We start from the raw sequence: 25321 nt of genomic DNA, 5'->3' as shown, positions 1-25321 counted from the left end.
CTGCTTTGGCTACACTTGACATGCTCTCATGGTTTGTATGACAAACAAAAAGAGCGGCGAAAGTGACCACCAGAGGATACAGTACAGAGAAGTAGAAAACGATGAATGGAGACTGAGATAAGGACGCTTAGCAGAAGAAAAGCAAGGACATATTGAAGAAAGTAACGAGCCGGCGGAACAAGGAACCCGAGAGGGAACACAGGGGGAAAGGATGAAGCAGGACATCGAGATAAATGGCACAGAGCTTTGGAGAGGCTACAAGGGCTTGAGCTCCAACTGGCATAGGGTTGTAATGCCGCAGTTTTCATCTCCCATGCTCTTTCAAGTTAGGAGTAGAAAGACTGTCATTTCAGCTGCCATTCCGTGGAAGCGTGCTCTCATTAAAGGTGACCTCTTGGCAGCCGTCTGATCATGAGGGGCAGTGCAGGGGAACAGTTTGCATCCTTTTGCACGCGGCGACCGTGCTGGAGGAAGGCACAGGGGCGACGTGCCCCTGCATGCACACCTTGACTGTCCGTATGTAGACAGTCTATCAGAGTTCAGCCAGGAACACGTCATTGTCACCGACCTGAAACAACGGAAACATGATTACGAGGTTGAAGGGCTGACTTCCTGCTTTTGGTGTGAGGCGGTTCACATCCAATGTGGGGACAGTGTCAGAACATGGAAAACCTTAAAGCTTGAAGTCAGCCCCGCCGGTGTGTGTCTTTATTCTCAAAACACAACGTATAATCCTTTGTGTTGTGGTTTTATTTCCAGCTCGAAGAAGTTGTTTGACGTTGCTCACTTTTTAGCCAAGAGAAAAATCTATCTCTTTAGAGTCTGCGCATTGTGTTCACCACTTTGTGTCCAAGTATTGTGCATGCTGGGTCACTGGAATATCTTACTGGAAAACTTTTAAAATGTGAAAAATACCTATATAAATAATACCTACATACAGATTCACAGCATAAAGTACCAAACGTTATAAAGTCAGTCTACAAATGGCTTTTTTTTCTTCTTTTAAAAAAACAAACAAAGTATTCCTCTTACCACAAGCCTGAACTCAGGACCTGCAAAGATCTACAAGGTCACAAAACTGCTTTTTGCTGTTTTTCTGGTTCTATGTTAATCTAACATGCTGTTTTTGTCTGTGTTTCTGTTTCCAACCTGCCCGTTCCTGTTGCTGGGTTATCTGTGGATGCTTCTGGCCACGGCAGTCTCATGTGAGTATATCGAGCCAAAAAGTCCCTGGGTCAGATCACTCCTGTCTGAATAGAGTAGGACGGTTGGCCAACTAACTTGGCAGCACTCCTTAAAAAATACAAACAAAGAAAACACGACTGTACGAGGCTATCTCACAGCCTTAGGTGCTAATCCTTCCAAAAACGCAACGTAACATTCACACTTAATTATTAAGGAATGTTTTTTATACTTGTACTGTTCCACTTTCCTTATCTGAAAGTAATCCTACCACGCGTTAACAAGTGGTAACAGCAGGCCTCCAATGCTCAGGGAAATGTCGGTAACTTTCTTGCCAACTGATGAAATCAAATCAAAGTCTTGTCTGATATACATTTTTAATTGCTAGCTATCAGGGATTTGCATCACCATTCAAGGCACAGTAAGCTCCTTTTGCTGAAATGTGTATCAACACATTCCAATAATAAGTATTTTCCAGTGCGCTTTGCTTCAAAAAAATAAACAAAAAAATAAATGGAGGCATTAATTTAGAAATGCTTTGCCTCCAGAAATAGGCTTACTCAGAATGAAATGGGAAAAGCTTGCAATTGTTCATGTTGTTGATGTCTGTGTGTGTGCGATTGTGTGTGTGTTTATGTGTGTATGCAGGTGATTTCAACAGAGAGGTTGGGGAACCATATCTTCCGTCTGACAGGCCCCGGTGCTGACCAGGACCCCAGAGGTCTCTTCACCATTGACATCGACACAGGAGAAGTGTCAGTCAGCCGCTCACTGGACCGTGAAGCCATTGACTCCTACCAGGTCTGTGTGTGTGGTTTTTTTTAAGATCTCGTGCTTATTATGTTTCTGTATATGTTTTGTTCTCTTTTTTTCTTTCCACCTACCCACTCTTTCTCTGACACATTTACTGTTTCCTTGTCTCTCAGTCCATGTAGTTCCTATTTTGATCACTGATTATTTCCTTTACAACTCAGTGACGTTCTTCATGAGAAACTGTAGTTCAAACTAAATTCACCTTGATGAGCAAAGGTATAACAGACTTGTAATTAGAAAAAAATAGAACAGTTAGCGGTAAGAGGAAGAGCGCTTTGATTTCAACGATGCACAGACTGGCAGCGTTATTTGGGAACAAATGGGTTTTGCATTTTGTCCAAGCTGAATTGATGCTTTCAGTTAGAACTGAGTGCTTCCCTCTGTGCTCAAAGAAAATTAGCGCCTGTTTGAGGTGCATGCTGGTGTCTGATGCCCCTCGGGTTATCTGCCTGACGGAACCATTTCCCCAGTCACAGAAAGAAGGGAAGGGACAGAGAAAATCTACGTTTCAAGTGAGTCAATTGATCGTATCCTGTTTTCTCAAACCAGACGCGAGTATAATTCCTTCTGTAAATACCAACAGATGTGAAAGGAGAGCAGGCATGCGACGAACAGAGAGGAAGGCTGGGAGGGGAAAACACACATTTGCCAAATGTATTTAGTCTCTCCCTGGTATCATTGCTTAGTAGTACGTGACCAGGACATGCGCTGTCAGTGGCGACGGTCTGATTCAGGTTGTTTACAAGCACCTTTGACACCTGGTAACTGAGCATCCCTGTCCGTCATGAATAATCTGATTGAACAAACATCCACTGCAATCGTCCATAATAAATTAATATTATATTACTACAGAATTGTAAAAAGAATGATGACCCAACCACAAGCAGTGTTTTTTACTGTCACGCTGTCTGTTGCTTATAACATACACTGCATGTAAAAAAAAAAAGTCCTCCCTCTGAACGCCTGCAAACGTCACTAATTCCCAGCAGTAGCAGATCTGCGTTTACACAGGTGTTTAGGAGGCAAATGTAAAAGGAGTAAGAGGTTTACATGCCACGAGTCTGAGAAGAACTTGGTTATTCTGAGTCTCCGCATTTGTCATAAATGAGCGTGTCTCGTCTTTTTTTTTGTTTTTTTGTGGCCTTTAATGGGAGCAAAAACAACAGCAGAAGTGTAAACAGTGTGTATATCTGCTCGACCATAAGCTGCAACAGTCAACATGTCTGGCACACTAGCTTACCATCAGTAACCAAGCATTATGTTCCAGGTGCACAGCATCACCGCTTCTATATACGTTAGCTGTGAGCAGCAGGCTCAGCCCAATGCCATTGTAGAGCTATGCGGAGGCAATGAAAATGCTCTGAATGCTACGGCAGTTAATAATGATGTGGTTCTTTTGTTGATCCGTCAAGGAAATAACCTTGTTTATGCTCTTAAGAGAGATCTTTATAAATTCAGTCGTTGCTGTACATATTATGCCTCTTTCAAGCATTCACAGTATATATATTTCAGACTTTATGCAGGTGCTTTTTTTTTGTTAGCATTTCCATTACAATTTATAAAACAAATATTACAGAGACACAGACAGGAAGCACAGACGTTCAAATTAACCACGCGTATCTATGAGTGTATTCTAACACCCTGAAAGGCTCATTGAAAGATAGTTTTTGAGTCTTTGTTAGCTATCACAAAAGTTGGTTCATGAAACTCTCGGGAGGAAGACAAAGATAATTGAGAAAGAAAACAGGGAAGAAGAGCAGAGAATGGGTGTCTGGAGACCTTCCCCATGAAGATGTTACTATGTTCAGTATGGAAACATGTATCTCGGTACTGGGATATTTAATGGCACAATGACTGAGCTCAGTCAAATGTGCGGAGTGAGACTGAGGAAAAAAAAGAAGGTAAAGACTTGACACACCCACCTGCAGAGACAAATCAGAATTGTAGATTTACTCATCAACGGAATATTTTGTTGTAATTTATTTAATTTTGATTATAAAATGGTGGATTGTTGCCTCGAGATCAAACACAATGTAATCCAAACACAATATACTGTATATTTATATGCATATCAAGTTTGTTGTAAGATAAGGGTGCATTGATAGAACATAGCTGCTCTATCATCAGCTAGCTGCACATTGTATTATTACCAAGTGCATTACCTCTCCACAATCAACGGATTCAACCTTTACTGAGATCCTAAATACGCAGCGTGAAGGTCTCTGAACCAATATTAACCCTCATTTTGGAGTGATTGGTCTCTCTCCCACTCGGCCTCTTCGCTGTCTCAGATGCTGCTTCGTGTTTCACAGAGAAGAATGTGCTGGAGCCTATTACTTATTGGAATCAGCTTCTCAAAACATGGCTATCCAGTAACTGCATTTTGTCTGTTGATTTCATAGTGCAAGACAAGAATGATGGAAAGGACTTCTCATGCGACAGACATAGACTTTATTGAAAATGTCAGGTGGAAAGATGGCGGTCTACGAGCCGGAACAAAAAGACAAACATGTAAACACAGTTCACCATGCACACAACTTAACATAACATGAACTAATTAGAAAAAATCATGGCTTTCAGTTTGATTATGTATCTGCCTACTGACATGAAAGTTAAATGAAAAAAAACAACCTCATAGTGATTTTACCCTTATAGTCTAAGCATAAAATCGCAGAGATTTAATTGAAGGGTTCTGTTAGTGGCTAAATAATTCCATCATTGTGGGGAGAAAAAAAAAATCCCAGTCTAATTTTCCGCTATTTGAAAGGCCTGCAGTAAATTTGCTTCGTAAATGCCATCACTGATCATTATTTCCAACCGGATAGTTCTAATCCCTGAAGACAAGCTCTGTACACAAACTATATACGTTTGCCCTTTATACAGTTATACATGCGGGTGTTTCATTCTCTGGCTGCTTTGCTTCCTCCCTTCTTTGTCCTTTTCCCAACCAGTCCTGCGCAATCTCCTGGCCTCTTTCCCCTTATCTTAAGAAGATAAAACAAATCTGTGCCCATGTCATAACTTAGAACAAGGGTCTCCTATCAAGTGCCTTTCTTTTTTAGCAATGGTCTAACAGCGTGTGCAGAATGAAGCCTGCATCACTTTTATAGTGCCCAGTGGTCCTTGCAGGCTGTCCTAGTCACATTTGTTAAAGACGTCTCCTTTCTTACTGTAGCTAATGGCTTGTGATGGGATGAAACATGACGTATTCAGATATAAATCACCATTACTGAAATGGCATTTTAGAGACAAAGTGAAACAGCTTAGGGTCTTTCACTTGTGTATGGCCAAGCATAGATTTAATGTTAGATATATCTGTTTCAGCTGCTATACGCAATAGTTTTAGATTAACATTGGATCACATGACGACTTGTCATGAGTGTAAAAAACAGAAATTCATCATCTGACTGCAGTTTTTTTTTTATAAGATACCAAAAGGTAGTTATTAAAAGTTAAGATACACACACCTGCCAAGCTGTACACACTTTGCATTGCAGGCATGCATTTTGACATCTAAGTGCACTGATATAAAGTGTTACTTTACACAAAAAGACAGTTTTTGACTTTTCTTTTTTTTGCCACCGATGTAATGGATAAAAAATATAGCTTAGCCAATTGAGACATTGAGCTGGGTAATAGAAAAAGTTGTATTAACCAGCTTTAAATTGTTTATAACACCGTAGCCCCAAAATAGTCTGTGTTCGCTAGTTAGATTGACACAGTTACATCGTCGTCATAAAATGATATAATCTGAAAATACTATTTAAAAAAATAGAATTGACCATTCATTTTGAGCTTTGCGGAGGTGTAAACAGTACAAACTATAAGTATGCAGGTTAATATGTTGCCAAAGTGAAATTGTGTTCTTCAGATGGCTTCGGCAGAAGAAAGACACATGTACGAATAAAGGCACAACAACTAACTGTATCTGCAGATATCTTTGCAAAGAATACATTTTTGATTTCAAGAATTTTAAAATCACAGCATCACTTTTTTTTTTTATTGACTGCTGCATGTAAACTGGTATTTAAAATGGTATTCTAAAAAAATTGGCCAGTTGGCAGGTCTGGATATACAGCACTGTTTGTTTAATCACAGCGCTTCAACGGTAACCCTGCATTTAAGTCTGGTATGTTGACATGTTGTTTGAAAATTGGTCCCACTAAGACACAACCATGTAGGATGGCCATGATATAAATCTCCAATCCATGATATTTTTGAAGTAACATTTGAAAGGAAATGTCAGTAAATGTCAAGTCTATTATCCATCGAGAGGGATGATGGAACACTATCATCTCTGCTCGTGGTGCTGATTCAAGATATAACAGTAGATGTTGTTTTGGATTTAGATAACCTCTTTCTCTTCTCAGAGTGTGGCTCCATATGCTCAGGGTTACACGGCGTGTCATTTCGTGTGTGTGTGCAGGCAGCTGCAAGTCAAAACACATCCTTTGGACTCCATGTCTTGCCTTTAGGTTTAAGGTGTGGCCTCTTCCTTCTGTGTCTGTTTCAATACACAAAACTTTGTCCATATGCTGTTGTACAGCCAGGCAAAGGTTGTATTGAACAGACACATTTACTGTATGTGAATGATTAATAATCAATCTTGGCTAATAAATGATTCACCTTCCACACAAGGTCATTGTATACCAAGACCATGTGCCTAACAGCTTGGAAAAACTTAAATAATTTAGGTTGACTGGTTTTATATAAAAATGCAGTGGTCAGAGTTCTGGAATATTTTCAGCACAAGCTAGGCTCTCATACAGCTGTAGCAGCTGATAACGTTGCCGCGCAAACGTCGAACCAACCCTCCGTTTCTGCCTCAGCCAAACACTGTTCGCTCCGTCAGCACTTACGGCGTGGTTTGCACTGTCGGCGCTTTTAGCATCGTCAGCTGCGCTGTCACTCTTGGATCTCGCCCATTTCAGAAAAGCACGGTCTAACTCCAGCATAATGACAGTGAGGGGGTCAGCTCAAGACCGACTGGAGCTCAGGATCGTAAATGGGCTATTTGGGACGGCAAGCAAGGCAAACAAACAAACAAACCCCTGACAAAGTAAACATTTGCTGTGGAAGAACAAACAGACACAGCGATCAGCTTGGGCACATGTTCACAAGGATTTAATGTCAAACATTATTTTCGTATTAAGCTCAATTAGGGTGAAAATGAATGTTAATGAGATGGAAAATGGGGAGGAAGGGAGCGGGAGGAGTACAGGGCTCATCACTGCGGTTATGACAAGCTCGGGTCGGGTCGAGAGTGGCGGGGAAGAGCCCTAATTGGCTTAGAATAGAGGAAGCATAGAACGTGAAGCGATAAATAACAGTCTTGTTTACACAGGTAGAAGGATGACCCTCAGTAATGCAGGTCATCACAACAATAAGTGCGGTGAGTCCTTTGTACGTGCTTATCTTGGATATGCTGAAATTGATGGTGCAAAAAAAGCATACACCTACAAATGTTGCTATACACCGGCTGTGGACAATACTTGTACATTATAAAGTCCCACTGTCAGCTCAGAGCGAAAGAATAGTCAATTCTACGAACAAAAGCCTGAGCGGCTTTGGTTCCAGCCCAATTATTTTTATACCGTGCAGTCATGTAATAATAGAATTTGATTCAAATTCAAATCAAACTAACAGATGTCTCAACCGAATGCTTGAGGTGTTTGGTTGGCTTTCTTTGGGCTGTGCCACACAGCCCGGTGTTGCAGCCTGCAGTAGAAAGTAGCCTCCGCCCTTGTGATGTCCTTTGACAGCAGATCTAAAAGGCACCACACTCCTCACTATATTCTGTCCGTCAAGCCGCAATCCGCAGTGACAAAGGGAGGGCTCGCCAGAAAAAAACAAAAAAACACATACGTACCTATCTCAACTCGGCAAAGGCCAAGCTGTGAATTGACGGCTGTTTTGAATTTCATTTATTTTTTTATATTTCAGCTTTCAAAAAGTCCCTCACAACAGTTTTGTCAGGTTGTCAAACTGCATAGATACATTTTTACCTATATTTACCTATTTTTGACAGCATAGACATCAAACTGTGGCATACTCTAACTGAGAGATCACTCCAGTGGAAAGACTCTGGCTGTGACCTCTGACCATCTTTAGAGAGACAACTTTTTGTTGTTTTGATTTTGCAGAAACAAACACATCGCTATATTCTAATGATTCTAATATTTCTTTTTCAATCATTCATGTGAGATTGAAAATGTATAGAATTTTGAAAGGTTTTGACACACAATAACAAACAATTAGAGCAGACAGCTGCTAACAGCTGTGACATGAAACGACTATCTGTTATGTTCACTCTTTGCACACGCACACTACAACCTATTCAAACCTACATACATAATATTTGTATTTTTATCGCATACATAAAGCTTGACTGCACATCAACAGACTTTGACCCGGGCACATCCAGGTCAAGTTGTCATTTATGTGCATTGATACTGCTATGTCCTATAGCAGGGGTCACGGAGAGGCGAGCCGTAGTCCGGGTCCAGACGCCGTTGTCTCTTGACCTTGACCCAAATCCAACAAATTATTGAGAATTATTACATTTTCATGGATCACTTATATTTGACCGGTCACCGGTGAAGCTTTTCTAGTCTTTACGGCTCTTGTTCACCGGTCCAGGAAAGACACCGACCAATTGCACGCCTTGTAAATAATCTTACGTGATCCTACACGGCCAATCAAATGAGTGTATTTCGTTAACATTTAATTTAAAATAAAAGCGTGCAATATACTAGTTTTAACTTAAATGTTACCTTATAATGCAATTAATCGCAGAAAAATCATGCGATTAATCAGTTAGTTTTTTTTCAACTTTGCCCAGGGCTAATTTTTCATAAATAATCCAGTCATGTGATAATAACTAATGTTTAGATGTTATTCAATTGAACTTTCTTTCTTTATTTTCACATTTCGTTGTTGATTACATACAGATGCTATTACAACTTACTTCAATACATATGGCACAAAATCATATTGGATGTATTGCATGATGAAATTCTCTTATAACTGGACCTTGCTGCATGTTAGTTGAATACCCTTGTCTATATGCTACACAGTAGTGGGACGGGGTCTGTTGACATCATACTGGTCATCTCCTCAGTCCCTAAGACCCCGGTAATGTTCTTTCCCCTTACATCCATGCCCCACTGTTGCCCCCTTTTGTCTGAAAACAACAAACCAATTTCTCTCTTCAAACACAGCATACACACACAAAGTGCAACAATAATAAGCATTCTAGGGCAGGTTCTCAGAGAAATGTATAAGTTCCTAACAGTGTAAGCATTAAATTGGCTTTTCCTTTTTGCAGACATGCAGAACAAATAATTCCCATGATTTGCTAATTTGGCAACTTTGCAAAATTCCATCCGTATACCTTGCTAAACAGGGCACAAATCTCACAGTTTTGTTGTTTAATCAAATTTTACCGCTTTGCTTTCTATCTGTCATTTTGGCTTATACCTGCTCCACTGTGGCGGTTTACTCCTGCTTACGTGTTGGAGAGAGAGGATTGTCTATTAATCCGTCATGTTGCTGAGGTGGAGGAAAAGAGACTGGAGGTGAAACCAAACATTTGACCCTTGAGGTGGATACATTCTATATTGTGTGTATTGTTTGGGGTTGTGTGTCTGTTTACGTAGCTGCGGGTGATGCATATCTCAATGCATATGTCTTTGGATACTATTGCTCACCCTGATGTTCATCTTTATGGATGCTAATATCCTTTTGTATAGCTCCTGGGCTATAAACTAAAAATCAAATAAGGCAAATATTGAAGGAGCTGCGTTGCTTGTTTCTTGGAAAACATCGACCTAATCACACAAATAGAAGCATGACCTCTTTAACAACATGTTTTAAGCTGCCAGACTAAAGAAAGACCAGAAGGAAGGCCGTGTGGGTGCGAGAAAAGTGTTATCATGCGCAGAGAGAAAAACAAATGAGATCTAATTTTTGAAGGTACATGTTTGTGTGTTAAATGATTTCAATTGATAAACAACCAGAAACAATGTCTTTCTGTAGGAAAGCTGTAACTGATTGCACCGTTCACATTACTCCTCAGCTGACTAAATGAACTAAATGAACACCGTTCTTCCATTTACAAACAAAACAGTCATGAATAGTTTTAGGGCGGCGGTGTGCCTCCAGAGAGAAAGAGAACAGAGAGGAAAGAACCATGGACCATAGGGAAGTTAGACAAGGCCAATGAGGTAGCAGAGAAATTGGGGGATAAAAAGCATACAATACATTTAAAAAGCTATTTTTTTTATAAGAATTGCATGTTCTGTGCCACAGCTTCCACATATGCACATCTACACACTTCAATGGACGTACACCACTGTTTCATGGAGAAATCTAATGTTTTCCTCATTTACAGTAGGTGTAACTTCATGAGCCTGGGGCCTGAGACAGGTGAAGCTTGTTGTCCAAATCCCATTCCTGTTTTCTGCTTGGCTGGACTGTAATTTCCTGGGCTTTAGAAAGCAGGATACGCTGCCCTGCACACTGGAAAACAGGCCTGATGTGCACTTAGTCCCTGTATGTGGGCAAAAGATAAAGGACACACACACACACACACACACACACACACACACACACTATCAAATACCACCACCATCACCTACCCACAGAGCAAACCAACGTCTATCTCCCATAATAGCTCTTACCTTCAAGAAATACAGCAACAATACTTTCACGCCGCAGGGTCACACGCTGTTGCACACCGATGATTATGCCTATAATTTATTTCACGCGCATAATTGTCTAGTTAACTATGTTTGCAACTTTCTTCTCTGTGTCAGAGGTGCACTACTGTACACACAGTCTGTCTTCCTCCGCATCCAAAGTTTGTTTTTTTTCAAACACCTGCTTTGCTAATATGAGACAAATGATGGAAAACCGTAAGTAACGTTGAATAAATCCGTTGGCAGAAAGGAACTTTCTTTTAAACTATTTTTGCGGTGGCATTTCAGAGAATTTTTTCTCTAAAGTTTCTTCCAATTTGTTTCTTATTTTTAAGCCCTCCTTTAGGTCAGGATCAATCAACTCTAAGAGCTGTGTCACTCTCCTGCTGTCCGGCCAGAAGCCTCCTGAAACCCCTGTGGACAAACTGCTATGCCCCTACTCCCAGATAACCTGATTAAACAGTGAGTGCCCTGTTGCTCAGCCTCAGGCCTTACCGATGCTAATTCAGCCTGTCCGCCGCCTGCTGAGCCACATGGCACAACCCCTAATGCACTCTACTTTAGTTCCAGGGCAGCTCCACTTTCAGCTGTAGAGACTGGAGACAGAAACACTCTCCACTGAAATGGTTGACATTGACCACAAAAGATGTAAAATGGACTGAAATGGGTCAGTAGATTATTAGAATCTATCCTGAGGGAAATGCAACAGTAAATACAGTAAGATGAGACAGGGTCATTGCAGAGACAGACCATCTAAAAATGAAAACACATTAATTATTCACCCGCTCCTGTGTCACCTGAAAGTCAAGGTTCACTGAAAATACAGGAAGTTGCATCTAAAGTTGCATTTTGATATTGTCTTGTATACCACTGCATTCTGCAGAGAGACGTGTGTGGTTGCAATATGATGTAAACTTTGATCCATCGTGAAGCTAAGCCTTTTCACTAAGGGAAATATAAAAGTTATTTTATTGTATACTCTTTTTGGCCCAGACTCCATAAATATTTAATACACGCTGACACCGAATTAAATACAATACTTATATTTACCTTATTGCAGCTGGTGCACATTCATCCCACAACCAGACAGTCATAGAAGTTCATTCCTGATTCAAATATATTAAGAAAAACATCTTAAATTTATGATATGATATGAATACAAATGTACCTGATGCAACTCCTGAAATTAATAGGACATTATCAGCAAGATCATTTTACTAGGAAGGACTTATCTCTCTGTGGAGTTGTTGGAACTACAGCAAGAACACAGACTTGGAACGAGCTCAAAAACCCAACGGAAAAGTTTGGGTGTGATGAATTTTGTAAAAATGGAACTTTCAATTAAATGTGAGAAGCTGTAACCTACATATTTTATACATACTGCGATTTGAGATATACAAAAAACAGACCCGGCAGACCTGATTCAATCATTGAGTTTAGTAAATCTGTGTATTTTATCCAACAATGTAGAACTCCCAGTAACCCAAATCAGTTTTACATTTTCAGAATGCAAAATACTGTCATAAAGGTCAGTAGCTGCAAGCAGGCTGAGACACTGACAGGTACTGTAAGTGAAAAGGATCAGGTTTCTTTCAGATGATTTAGTCCAGAATAGATCCTGATCGAGGCTCAGCTGGATGTCCATATTGTAAAATGTAATTATTGATACATTTACTGAAACTAGGTCTTTAATTTTAAAATGATCTGTAGGTGCACACAAAACTCATCTTGATCATTATGTGATAATGTACAGTGTAATAAAGTGTTGTTAACTATGTGAACTGAACACACCACATGTTTTTCTTCATCTGATGCCCTACACACCTTTCTGTAGGCACTCACCACTGTTTATGTTATATTTCATTTAAACGTTTTGTTTTCCAAAAGATATTACAGTCTTTTATTCTGTAAAGAGCTATAATTGCATCGAGTTGTCATGTTGATGACATATCATGTTCCCTGAGTGCACCATATATAGGCCTCCTCCAAGGACAAATATAAAACATTACAAAAGCAGCGAAGACAGTAGCAGACAGGTAAGCCTAGTTTTCTACTGGCCCTCCAAAAGTACCTTCAGTGCCAGACAAAAGGAGAGTGAATTATACCTAGAAGCCTATAGGGAGGTGGGAGGGGTTGGGACGGGGTGATTTTGTCCTATGATACTCCAGGGAGAGCCTTTGTGACTCTTTCAACGTCTTTCTGAAGCTGGATTATTTTTTATCTTGCCAGACGGCCAGCTGAATGGAAGATCTTTTCTATCATTTTCTATCTGCTCTATGCTTTTAACTCCCCCACTCCTTCTTACCTTCCATCTTTTGTTCAATCGCTCTCCCTCCAAAGACAACCTATTTATATCTTCTTTGGCATTCCAAGGGCTTCTTTTATTTTGATGTAATGAGGAACATTTTACATCAGTGAAATCTGGGATAAGAGACAGAAAAAAGAACTCCACATGCAACACAATCCAGTCTTCCAAGAACAGTTCTGTTTGTTGAAGAGCACGTTAAACTATTGTTTCCAGAGAAAATGTATGGCTTCTGAAATGTTCATGCTGATAATGACAGTTAATAAAGCTTCTAAAAGGAATAACACTGTCTTTATCACTACAAAGATTGAGAACAGGTTGCTCACACATTGATTACACAAACAGCCTAGCTGAGGATTCATTTTCAATAAAAAAAAAAATCCATTAATGCAACGTTTTGAGTGTAGGATGTGCCAGATTTATGTTTTAGCAACCAGCGAGTACTTGAGGTGTTATTGTCATCGACAATATATTACTAATATGATAAAGATTTGGGCATTGGGGAGGGAGGGTCACATTCTATATCAAACAATGTGGGACAAATACATGCACCATTAAATCCCTAACATATATGTATTACAAGTCATGTCAGTCAATTTGGGAGTGATAGCAGGGTCAAGTCAGGTTTTGTCAGGTTTTTTCGGTGGTTGTCGACATTTGGATCATCATTTCATGTATTTTAGACTACAGCCATGTTTTAGCGTTCAACTATAATGTGCATACCTCTTTTTTGCTGGGACATGATAGAACTTAAGCCTCACATGGTTTTGGAAATACATTTGTCGTAACACACTTATTATATCTACCTAAAACCAATGCAGTCCAATACAACAGCACTGCAATAAATCCTATAATTATTTTATTGAATGGATATGAAAATATTATTAGTTTTGCAGTGTTTTGATAAAAACAACTAATTTTCTGGCACATTTAAATGTTGCCCTGATTAAAAGTTAAGGTATTACAAAAGTTATTACAATTCAGTGTGTGGGGGACATCAACGTCTGTGGCAAATTCCATGACAATCCATCCAATAGTTATCAAGAAATTTCACTCCAAACCACAGATGTCAAGCAGCTAGTGGTGCGAGAGAGAAGGTCAGTGGATCAACAAAGTCATCACGATACATTATCTAGGAACATGAATATCTCTGCAATTTTTCGTTCCAGTTCGTCTGGTACAGTAGATCTTAATAAGTGTAAACTTTCACCTACTGCTGGCTCTGTGTAAAGTCATAGGATCCCCAAAGTAATAGTAGTTTCTTCCCTGAGTGCATCTTGGATATCTGTTTCAAATTCCATAGGGATCCATCCAATAGTTGTGGAGATGTTTCATTAAAAACCCCAAATGTCAACCTTATGGTGGTTCTGCAGAAGGAGTTAGAGGCTCATGTAAGTCCGTAGGCTTCATCCCCTGGGAACAACAAGTGGCTGTCCAACATTTCATCGCAATCCATCTTGGAGTTGTTGGGATATTTCAGTCTGGACCAACTAACCCACAGAACAACATTCTGTCCTGAGACAGACGCAGCTCCGAGGCTAACACTGTTCTGGTGAAGCCCTAATCCTATAATTGGGGAGGATGTGGAGTTTTTGGTTCATCTGCTTTAGCTTTGATTCCACAAAGTTGTGGTTTTGCTCTTCAGCAGAAAAACTCTCACTCAGCCCCCGTTGGTAGTCAAGTGTTTTCCAGTGAGCTATGGTGAGAGCATGAAACACACTTGGCAGCAGTGATTCCTTCTTGACAGCCTCCTTCCACGGCTTAATTTCATTGGTATAGAATGATTCAAGCTTTTGAAGGTAGACTCAGCAGATGTGTACAGGACCGGTGAATTAACAACCTCATATCCCTGAGGATGTTTCTAAGGGAGGCTGATGCCTTGAGGTCTATGCTTTGAGAGGAATAGAGGAAAAAGTGAAATTCTTTTGGGAGGCTGAGAGAAAAACAAATTCCCTTTGTTGTTATCACATCTCACTGTACTATAGAAGGTGTATTGAAATTGAAAAAAAAGGGTTTTTCTTATACAGACTGGGGTGCTACATAATACAATTAAGCTGTCTCCCTGTGATTTGTGTCTTTGTCGAGTTAGCAAAATAAAAATATAAGAAACACAATGCAATATGCTGTTTCCTAAAGCAAATACTGTATTTCATAGTGAGTGTTTTAGATCCAACGGCCAGTGGCACTGCAAGCTTCCTGTCCTTTGATGCCACTTACCCATTTTCAGGTTCTTCTCATATGAGGTATTCCAAATTGAGCTGCCAAATCCCTCCGCAGTAAAAGCAGATCAGCAAGTTTCACAGTGATCAGATTATGCCTCCCTTGCTTTGTCCATGGGAGGGCATTGAGGAGAGTTTGAAGGAGAGAAACCCCTCCTTCCTAGGGGACTGTCTGATTTGTGTTAGGGCAGGGACATGGTTCTGCGGGGTGGAGGGCAGCCTGCTGATAAAGGCTGAGCCACAGGAGTGTTTAGAAGGTTCTGGGAATTATTCACCTTGGAGCTACTGCAGAGCCGTTTCACTGGGATCTTAAGAAAACGACAGGCAGGCAGAGCCCCTTTGAATGCATCGCCCCGGTAAAGGGAGGGATACTTGAATGGCTCAGGAGGAGCTGAATGCTGAGTGAATGTGAAATGAGGCGATGGCAGTGGAAGGCAACGGAGATGGTTCCATATGCATGACTCGGCCTCTTTTCACCACTTCCCCTTTTACTCTCGTCGGGCGTTTAAAGCAGTGATAAAGCCTTCTCAGCTCATCTACCTTTTCCTCTGCTTCTGTTACAATAAGCCAAACGCCCAATTGACTTGGGCTTCAGCTCACACCTCTGCCTATATCCCGCCCCTGTAATCAACCTAACTTCTCATCTCTGCACAAAGGCCTTTCAGGACTCAAAGTTTGGAGGTCTCCTTGGAGACAGAGGAGGACAGGGAGAAGGAAAGTTCGGAGGAAGGAAATGTAATATTTGGTTCTATCGTACATTTACATTGAAACAAGCCGAATGATGTCAGTGTAAAGTGTAGCACTCTTATTCCCCCTTGAAAAGTTACAATTGCACTTCCTTCTCAGTGTGTGCCTGTGTCAGCATGCATATGTGTCTCTGACAAATTTACACAAGGGATCGCATGAATTCCCCCAGTCCATGTGTTGAATAAGAAGAGCTCTGAATCATTTCATGCCTGAAAATGATAGAGTCCTTTTACACCATGGTTGTCATTTTATAAAAGAAAATTACATAATATAATAGGTCTGGTTGTATACACGTAAATAACACCTATGAATTAGAAGCCTCACATGGTTGAGAAAATCTATTTGTAGTTACACCAAATAGAATATATTTACAGGGTCGCATCCATTCGGATAACATTGACCATAATGTATTTATGAGGAGTTAATATCCGAGCAACACTTGAATAATGAGCTGCCTTTTTTTAGAACAATACTGTGACCTCTCCACCATAAGAAGTGTCACAGTCACTGTGTGATAATTCTATCGGCTCAGAACAAAAAGCCCTGCTTAAGCTTCTCTGACAGTCTCAGAGCAAGAAGGAAAGTGAGAGGAGAGCGTTTACTAAGACCTGTGATGCTAACAGACAAGATGGATTGTTGTCACAGATCTACACTTTTAAGGTGGAGGCAGGTCAACCAATAAACACAGAGTTTATCATCTCTGCTGTGGCTGTCTGCTGCTGATCCGGCTCCAGCAGGGCCTGTTTACACCAATTCTCCCAATTATTTAACACATAATTTACCCCCTAAATGAAATCACTGCATTCTTTTGCAAAAATAGGTCCTAATTTTTTTTTTCACGATGACTTCATGATTCATTAATTTATGATTGGTAGTTTTTTGGGATGTAATGAGTCATTCTTTCTGCATAGCATCAATAAGCTAGAATTAATACAATTTCAAGCATCCACACAAGTATGAAATGCATATGTTATGGATTCCTTGATGTTGTCAGTTCCCCAGAAGTAGAAGTGACTGATGAAGATGGTGTGTGAAAGTGCAGTATCGCTGCTATGCTGGAGACTAATTGAATCTCAAAAGAACATATTCCATATATTACCACATGTTAACATGTACTGTATGCACAGACAAAATAATATCCACATATCCAATGCAGCCTTCAATTATGCAAACATCTCCGAGAAGAGAAGAAGTGTGCATAGGGGAGAATTTACAGACGCTTCCAACCAACAGAGACAATTTAGAATTATGAGTAGCACAAGTACAAAAAGAGCGATTAGAGGACAGCAGGCACCTGCAGATGGAGAAGTTCAACGATTAGTGGAGCATGATGAAAGGTTTTTGAAAGGCTAAACGGCAATTATTAGTATAGTATAGTATATTGATTGAAAAGGGATACTTCCTGAGATAAAAACATGATGTGAATTTTGGAAATGGTTACATCTATCATACATTTTGATTTTGGACTTCACAATAATTGAATTAATCCTGGTTTAATCAACAGTAAAATCGATAAGAGACACGGTTTGGAAATAACAGTTTTATATTCTGTCAAGGTATGTCGTAAAAAACTAATTATTACTCCGCAAGGTACATCAAGGTAAGAAACACCAAACAAACCACACAATTCTGAGCAATACTTAATTTTGCGACTATGGTGTCGAGTTTTACTCCCAACTCCAATCTGTGTTTAGAATTTGCTACAACTCTGATTTGCACCTCTGCTTGTTTCTTTTATAGGATTTACTTTCACAGCACCGTTCTGTCCATACATATATTTGAACATACTGACAACAAGCCATGATTTGTATCCCTAGCAAAAGCATACATTTAAAAAGTCATGCTATTTCTCGAGGAGAAGGAGGAGACCTAATATTACTATCTAACTATATTTTATGATAAAAAATGTAATGTAAAAATGTCCTCACTTTTTATCGTTATCAACCTGAAGGAAACTAGAATGTACATCTGCCAGTAAAATATAACACAAGTTACTTTCACATTGACAGAAGTGACTGCACACTCTTTGTCACTCAGACTGAGCGCTGACAATTTGAATGCATACTTTAAACATAGTGCTTGTTTCAAATACAGCCATAATCCTTCTGCCATGGAATGAGTTAACATTTTGCCCATTAGTGACTTTGGGAAACTATGTTCATTATAAAAGTGAGGCACATTCTAAACATGTGTGCATTTCACTAGAAGGAACACTGAACAAACACTTTCCCAAAAGGTAGCGTGTCACAACTGTCTATGAAACAGAAAAGCATTTCTTATGCGACACAAATAGTAGACAAATAGAATGATATAAAATAAAACATTTGGATTAAGGGGAGTGTTTCAATTTATTCCACCTTGGCTGAATGCCAACGTACATGGAACAAACTGCCAAAATATCTTAAGTGTGCACTTAGTGTAGCAGTTTTTATATAACATTTCTCTTTGCATGCCTTTTTCTTTCAATTGGTATGTTTTAACTATATGACTTATCTTAATTATGTGTTTTTATTTAAATGTCCCTATTTGTTTAATGTATGTAAAGCACAAAGAATAGCCTATGTGTACTAAAAGCTTGCTTGACAGCAACAGTAATCAGCAGATTCAGTTCAATTAAATGTATTTTGTTTCGCCCAAAATCACAAATTTGCTTCAAAGGGCTTTACAATCTGTACACATACGACATCCCGGGACCTTACATTGGCACAGGACAACACCTCCCCCCAAAAAACCCTGAGATGGGCTCAGTTTTGAATGACTTTTCCCTATAATCTATACATCCGGCTGATGCCGTCGATTCAAAAGTCTGTTAGCATTTAGATACTCTATAATGTTGGAGCAACGCTGACATGCCATCTATCAACTCGCTCTCCGTTGCTCTTGTAGCAGCTGGAAAACCCACAGAACGGTTCTGGGTCCAACTTCACCGTTATGTTTGCACTCGCCGTGTTGTGACTGGCGTGCAACCTGATGTGCTACCTCAGCACCTGTCGCTAACGGCGAATGGTTAAAGGTTCACAGGCAGAACTTGCACTTTCATTGACTGTGAAATCCTTTTTTCTTTCAAAGACTTTGACAGACTTTGACAATAACTCACATTTAAAGGAAAGCCATCTGCAAACGATGCTTTTCCATCCATGTGACTTTGTAGTTAATGCACATGTGGTGCATGTGCATTCACACTCAAACCCCAGTTGAAATCATGTAAATCCAAAGCTGTTCACTGCTAGCTTTGTTCGAAAGATCTCCCTCATTTTCTTTGCCGCGAGACGATATGTGTTTGATTATGTATTCCCTCCATCTGCCAAACAGGTTATTGCTGTGTTGCTGGTGTGATTCCCCCATTCAAATGATCTGATGCTCGGCACCTCACAGTCAATGTTCTCATTAAAGCTCAGACGTGCTGAGAAGAAAAAAAGCTAGACTGTGTGCATACAGAGCTAGCCACCAACTCTCACGGTTTTGCTGTGTGACACGCGCTTTTTCATGTTTTCACACGCCACACAAGCAATATCTCGCTGCATATACATCCTATTTACCCCAAACATACACTGTCGTGGGAGAAACTGAGGAGGAGTAGAGAGACTAAGGTATCGGGGCTGTCAAGTGTCGTCGCAACTCCCCCTCCCCCGTCGACAAAATCTCACGGCAAGGTTTTTGGAAAAGTTGGCAGCTCTGGTGCATATATTAATGTGTTTGTGTCAGTCCGAGTGAGGGAAGTCATGTGTACATGTGTTTGCTGTCATTCTTTTGCAATGCAGATCCTTGTACGCTTGTTTTCCCCTTATTAAGCGAGTGTCTGCGTGTGTGTGTGTGTGTGTTTGTGTGTGTGTGTGTGTGTGAGAACCAGGGATCGGATGGAAATACGTGTTGGGTTGAGAGCACCATTCGTTGAGAGTCAGCAGTTCTGCAAGATGGAGACAGAGGGGGAAATGGTCCCTCTCATGAATAGCCACCTGCAGTATATTCTTAAGGCAGAGAGAGAGGGGGACGAGATGATATATGAAACTATTAGGCTCCTAACACCTGAAACACTTAGTTCAGCTGCATGTGTGCCATTACTGGCATTACGCTATACGCTCCAGGCTTCATGGTAACGCACTGATAGGAGGAGAAAAGAAAGGGCAAGACAAAGGAGCAAGATAGACGGAGAGCATTGAGATGACCCAGCCCTGTGATAGAGAGGTTGCGTGATGTCATGCATTACTGATAAGAAGAGGAAAGGCCAGTGATGCGATGGCACAGATAAAGGAAGAACCTCTCTCGCTCACTCTCTCTTTCTCTGATGAATCTCTCCAGCCCTGCTTCAGCGCTAATAAAGGAAGGGAAGTGATCTCTTTAGCCACAGATTAGGATTGGAGTTGAGGTAATGTCTTTACATATGGTGTCTTTATAGGATACAGATCACTGACTTCATAGGGTGCACAGCTTCATCTGCTGAGAGGAGTTCTAGTAGCACACATGCCCAGATGATATTGAAAGTGATCTCAATCTTGAGACACTTAGTCTTGGCAACATACAGGCAGTTATGTGTCCAGTCATAAGCATTTTGAGGTCTGTTTTAGTCTGCATTTTATGGGTTTGTTATTTTTTCCCCAGTCTGTAGCCTCCATTTATTCACTGTTCCCTAATATGCTAGTTAAAGCGTCTCAAAACCATTACCACATTCTTAACTGAGACACTCATTTGTATAATTACAGTCAACAGAAAAGACTTAATAAAAGAGATAAAGCCAGAAAGTCATCTCAACGATGGTTTATTTTTGTATGCAATTCACACAAAGCCATCCCTCTTGATTTGATGGTGTTACTTCTTAATAAAACTACATGTAACACCTTAACCCTCATTCTTCTACTTTTTGTGAAGGAGAGAGACGCAGCAGACAGAGATTGGCTAATGTGCGCAGACAGAAAAATAATAATAATAATAATAATAATAATAATAATAATAATAATAATAATAATAATAATCAGTTTTATTTTTGTACAGATAACATGTATTACAGAACTAATAATGCTTTGAGAAGAATGAGGTGAACATTTTGCAACGATGGTTGTGTTTTTTACGGTAGATTATTCTTGGGTTCCCAAGGAGGCATTACGTGTGTGTACAATATGTTGGATGAGGGGGAAAGGTACAACTTGGAAAAATGTTTTAGCTCAATTTTATAATTCATATGTTATGTATACATACTCCAAGTAATATTTAAAAAAGAGCTACACTTTCACCTGAAGCCGAGTTGTTTTTATTCTAACCATTGTTATGCATCGTGAACGCTAGAGCTTGGACAAGGAGTTCAAAAGAGATGTATCTGCTGAAGTTGTGCTGAACCTAAAACTGTTCCAGCACAGGACCAGAATTACTATTAATATACATAATTGCACAACAATACAGTTGGTTAGAGTTAGTTGATACAGAGAGCATATTTTATCTCTATATTTTTAAACTACACAGTGATCTTAACTAACTATTTAGCAGGCCGGGCTCAGTGTATATTTAGATTGACTAAACAGAGCAAGGTTGCCCCACTCTGGATTGAAAGCTGCTTGTTTGTTGAATTGATATTGTGCGTATGTTTGACTGTACTCTGTTGAACTGGCAAGGTCCCGGAGGTAAACCGGGGGTATGACGAGCAAAACTGCAGAGTAGGGAGAAGCCGAATGCATAAATATGGGATGTGGGTCGATGGAGGTAGAGAGGAGGACGAGGAGGAGGAAGAGGAGGAGGAGGAGATGAGGGGGATCAGTAATCCTAACCGCCTTGACTCACAGGTTTTATCTGTATATCTTTACGTGCCTGTAAAGAAAGTGTAGAGAGTCTTATGTATATGCAAGAGCACGATTAGATAAAGTTTGGAGGAAATGTGTGAAATTGTCAAAGAAAATAAACAAACCAAATGCAGTGAAACTTTGCATGGATGTATGAGGTTGACTTATTGCATGGCCAGTATTAAAACTAGCCTAGTTAAGGTCTATATACTAAATGCTCAGACACTTGACACCCATAAAGGAACAAATAAGGAAATCATTTCAATCCAGGGAAATTGCCCACCACCTGCAGCAAAGATAACATAATTGCAACAATCTGTTTTAAGTTGAAAATTCAGCTTTTAATTGTTATTGTCCTTTGTAGAGGGAGACGCGATACATTACAGTGATGTTTGTTGAGACCATTTTATCTATTTTTAACTGTGGCTGTATTTTCATTAAGGAAAACAATGTAGCAGGAAGCAGAACAGCACAGATTCACAACGTGTCCCAGCTACAGTTTTATGAAAATTGCTGTAAATAATAGTTACACCCAGAACACCATCTTCATCTCTGAAAATGAACTATTTTTATCTTTGTATCCACACAGCTGGAAGTTTCAACAACAGACTTGATTGGAAAAGTCGTTGAGGGACCCGCCATACTAGTGATCACTGTCATCGACCAAAATGACAACCGGCCCATCTTCAAAGAGACGAGCTACACTGGAGAGGTGCTCGAGGGATCCCCTACAGGTAGGTGACATTGTTAAACTGAAGGACTCTGGAGAGAAACAGGCTTTTATTGGATTGACTTGGACAGCAATATCACACACACTATGACTGCGACACTTGAGACGACTCTGATCTTCGCCTCTGTGTGTTGTAGCGATGGAGTCAAATGCACATGCCTTGAAAATGAAATCACTTCACGACGGAACAAAAGAAAACACAAACATTTCCCGTGTCAGCAAATACTTATTAAATGTGACAACGTTTTATCTCAAAGACACATAACGCAATAATTACCCCCGGCCAATCAGCAGGATGTGCGGCCCGTTCTTTGTGTGTGTTGCCACTGCCAGTCTCTCGCTTAAATGATGTGTTATATCAAGTATGTGGTCAGCGACCAGGCAGAGACACAGACAGGGCCCAGAGGATGAAGCATGCTTTGGTCTTCATCCAATCAGAATCCGGCACCTCTCTGCAGGTTTGTGAGGAGGTGTGGTTCTGTTGATTTGCACTTCAGAAAGTAATCCATCGGGAACTACATTTGTATTCTTCAGATTCACAGATTTGTTCTCACTCTCTTCATCCTAGCTTACTCTCACTCAATCACTCAATCACTCGTTCACTTGTTGAGTTGCTGAAGAGGGTCTACATTTAAAGGCTGCGTCAACCAAAACATTTTATACCTTTTGGAAATGAAGACATTTCCTCAAAAGTTTTTCACAATGTATATTGCCGTGAGGGGGCTGAAAGCAACACATTTCTTCTTTATTTTTTACTGAGACTTCTCATACAGCTTACAAAATTAAACACATTTTGAATTTACACCGAATATGTTCATTTCCTTCTCTTCTCTCTTTCCCTTCCCTGCACTGTGTCACAAACAACTAGAGATATCTGGTTTGAATGATTGATATGTAGAGACAGATTGTACCTTTATGGACCAGTATGAGGCTGTGTGCTTCCCTCCTCATCTCATGGTCAGGTGTCTAAGAATTAATCATTTTGAGGCAAAGCTGGCAGAGCATTTGAGAAGACTCTTCACCTTTGGTTTCTTCTGTGAATGTCAACATTCTCTTAGATGCCTTTGTCACTTTGTCACAGTAGCTTCTTTTCTTGGCTCTCTGAGCTGTTGTCACTGCTATCACTGTTGCTATCATGGTGACAGTTGTGCCCTCACTGGGCTAAAATATTCATCATTCCTGCCTGAATGTACAGCGTTTCTATTTCAGGAAAGTTCTTGCTTTGCTCACCTACTGAAACCTTTATACCAGCTTATTGTGTGTGCATGCCTGTCAGTTATTAAAGCAGGTTTACATTAATTAAGGAAGATTATTTTGTGTTCTTTCTACGGAACTGTGCTTTGAATTACTGTCTTTCATGACCCACTGGTTATATGATATGATGCCTGGGTGAAAATTGGGGAGGCGGTCACATCCGTTGCTTACTGCCAGGTTTTCTCTGCTAGGTTCCCTTTGGCTCTTATTGCTGAATGCGTCCATACACCAGACAATAGATCTGGATTTACATTTCTGAACCTACCGCACTCTCATTTGGTTATTAACTGGCAATGCTGTGAGTTTGACCTGCTCTGTAAATTTATAACAGACTGAAATGCTTTTAGAAGAAAGAAAGCGATAGTTGATAAATCAATATATTTTAGCCGTTTTTATGTCTTGAGTACTTTTACATAGAACACCAATATGACATGATGAAAAAGCAATGTCTTTTTTTCAATTTTTCTGAACTGAGAGGCATCAACAAAATCCGGTTGTGTGAAACAGATATATTCAAAACATAAACTATATTGTAAAAACCATGGACGCTCCTTAGTCTACACCGATATCGCAAACTTCATTACTCCTTTCAACCTTGAGAAAGGCAGCGTAGACCACATCTCTTCTTACCCTTCACAATAAAAGCTTACACAGGAGACATAGTTTTGGGGCAAAATATTTGCAGCGGAGTATTTTTCATTTTTGTGTCGTTTATTCGTCACGGTAGAGGCCTTTATCTACCACAACCACTGAAAAGTATTTCTTTAAGTCCCACAATGTTTCCAGCTGCCACAGTCTTACCACACGGCGCTAATGATGAAATTAGCAAAACTCCGTGGCTTCTCCCTGTTTACTCCTGCTGTTCACCTTGAATTGGCTTCCACTGATTCAGTGACAAAAAAGGTCGCCGTAGGGCTACCTGTCAAGTCTCTTAAGGGCAAACATGTTGCAGCGCACAGATTGTTTGGAGAAATATCTCGCACAGGGATCCTAGATGGTTGGAGGTTGAAAGCAGACAGTAAAACAAGAGTGAAATAAAAAAAAACAAAAAAGCTATGCACTGCCGACTCTGTGATGGTTCTCCCCGTTTGTTCTCACATCATTAGCACAAAAAGCCAACAGACAAAAACCTTAATCAGCAACAGAGCTTCACAGATAAGAGGGATCAGTCAACAGGCTGGCAGAGGAAAGACACACACACACACACACACACACACACACACACACACAGCTTCCCATAGACGTTTTGAGCAGTTGTCAACTTCACGCTGAACTTGTGTTATGGATTTCTAATACAGACATTGCTTATGCGATGGTATGCATTAGGTTAGCGAGCAACTTGCCATTAGCGGCTATGCAGACCAATATAATAGGCTGACACACTCACACAATTGCATCTTGTTAAAATAATGCAGTTAAACTAACAGTGCATTTCATTTGTTTTGGTCCTTAACTAAGAGGGATTAAATGGTGGAATCCAATTGTCACGGAACAAATACACAAGTGATTTATTCAACTCTTCTGGTTCCTGACCTATGCAGTGTGTTTGTGCTTTTACTATAATTGTCTACATTTTGCCTTGCTGGCACATTCGCAGTCGGCTG

At 40.2% G+C, this 25321-nt stretch overlaps 1 protein-coding gene across 1 annotated transcript in view; it reads left to right on the top strand.

Annotated features, from left to right (window-relative positions):
- cdh13 (cadherin 13, H-cadherin (heart)) overlaps positions 1-25321 on the top strand; it is a 314444-nt gene that overhangs the window by 133786 nt on the left and 155337 nt on the right. Inside the window, exons 5-7 of the mRNA XM_068603602.1 lie at positions 1200-1205; positions 1831-1983; positions 22323-22467. Of these exons, the coding sequence (XP_068459703.1) occupies positions 1200-1205; positions 1831-1983; positions 22323-22467 (304 nt within the window). The remainder of the gene's footprint in view (positions 1-1199; positions 1206-1830; positions 1984-22322; positions 22468-25321) is intronic.

This window comes from Clinocottus analis, unplaced genomic scaffold (assembly GCF_023055335.1).
Source record: "Clinocottus analis isolate CAN_PGR_092001 unplaced genomic scaffold, fCliAna1.0.p SCAF_6, whole genome shotgun sequence".
Taxonomy (NCBI): Eukaryota; Metazoa; Chordata; class Actinopteri; order Perciformes; family Cottidae; genus Clinocottus; species Clinocottus analis.
This window is presented reverse-complemented; position numbering and strand designations above follow the sequence as displayed.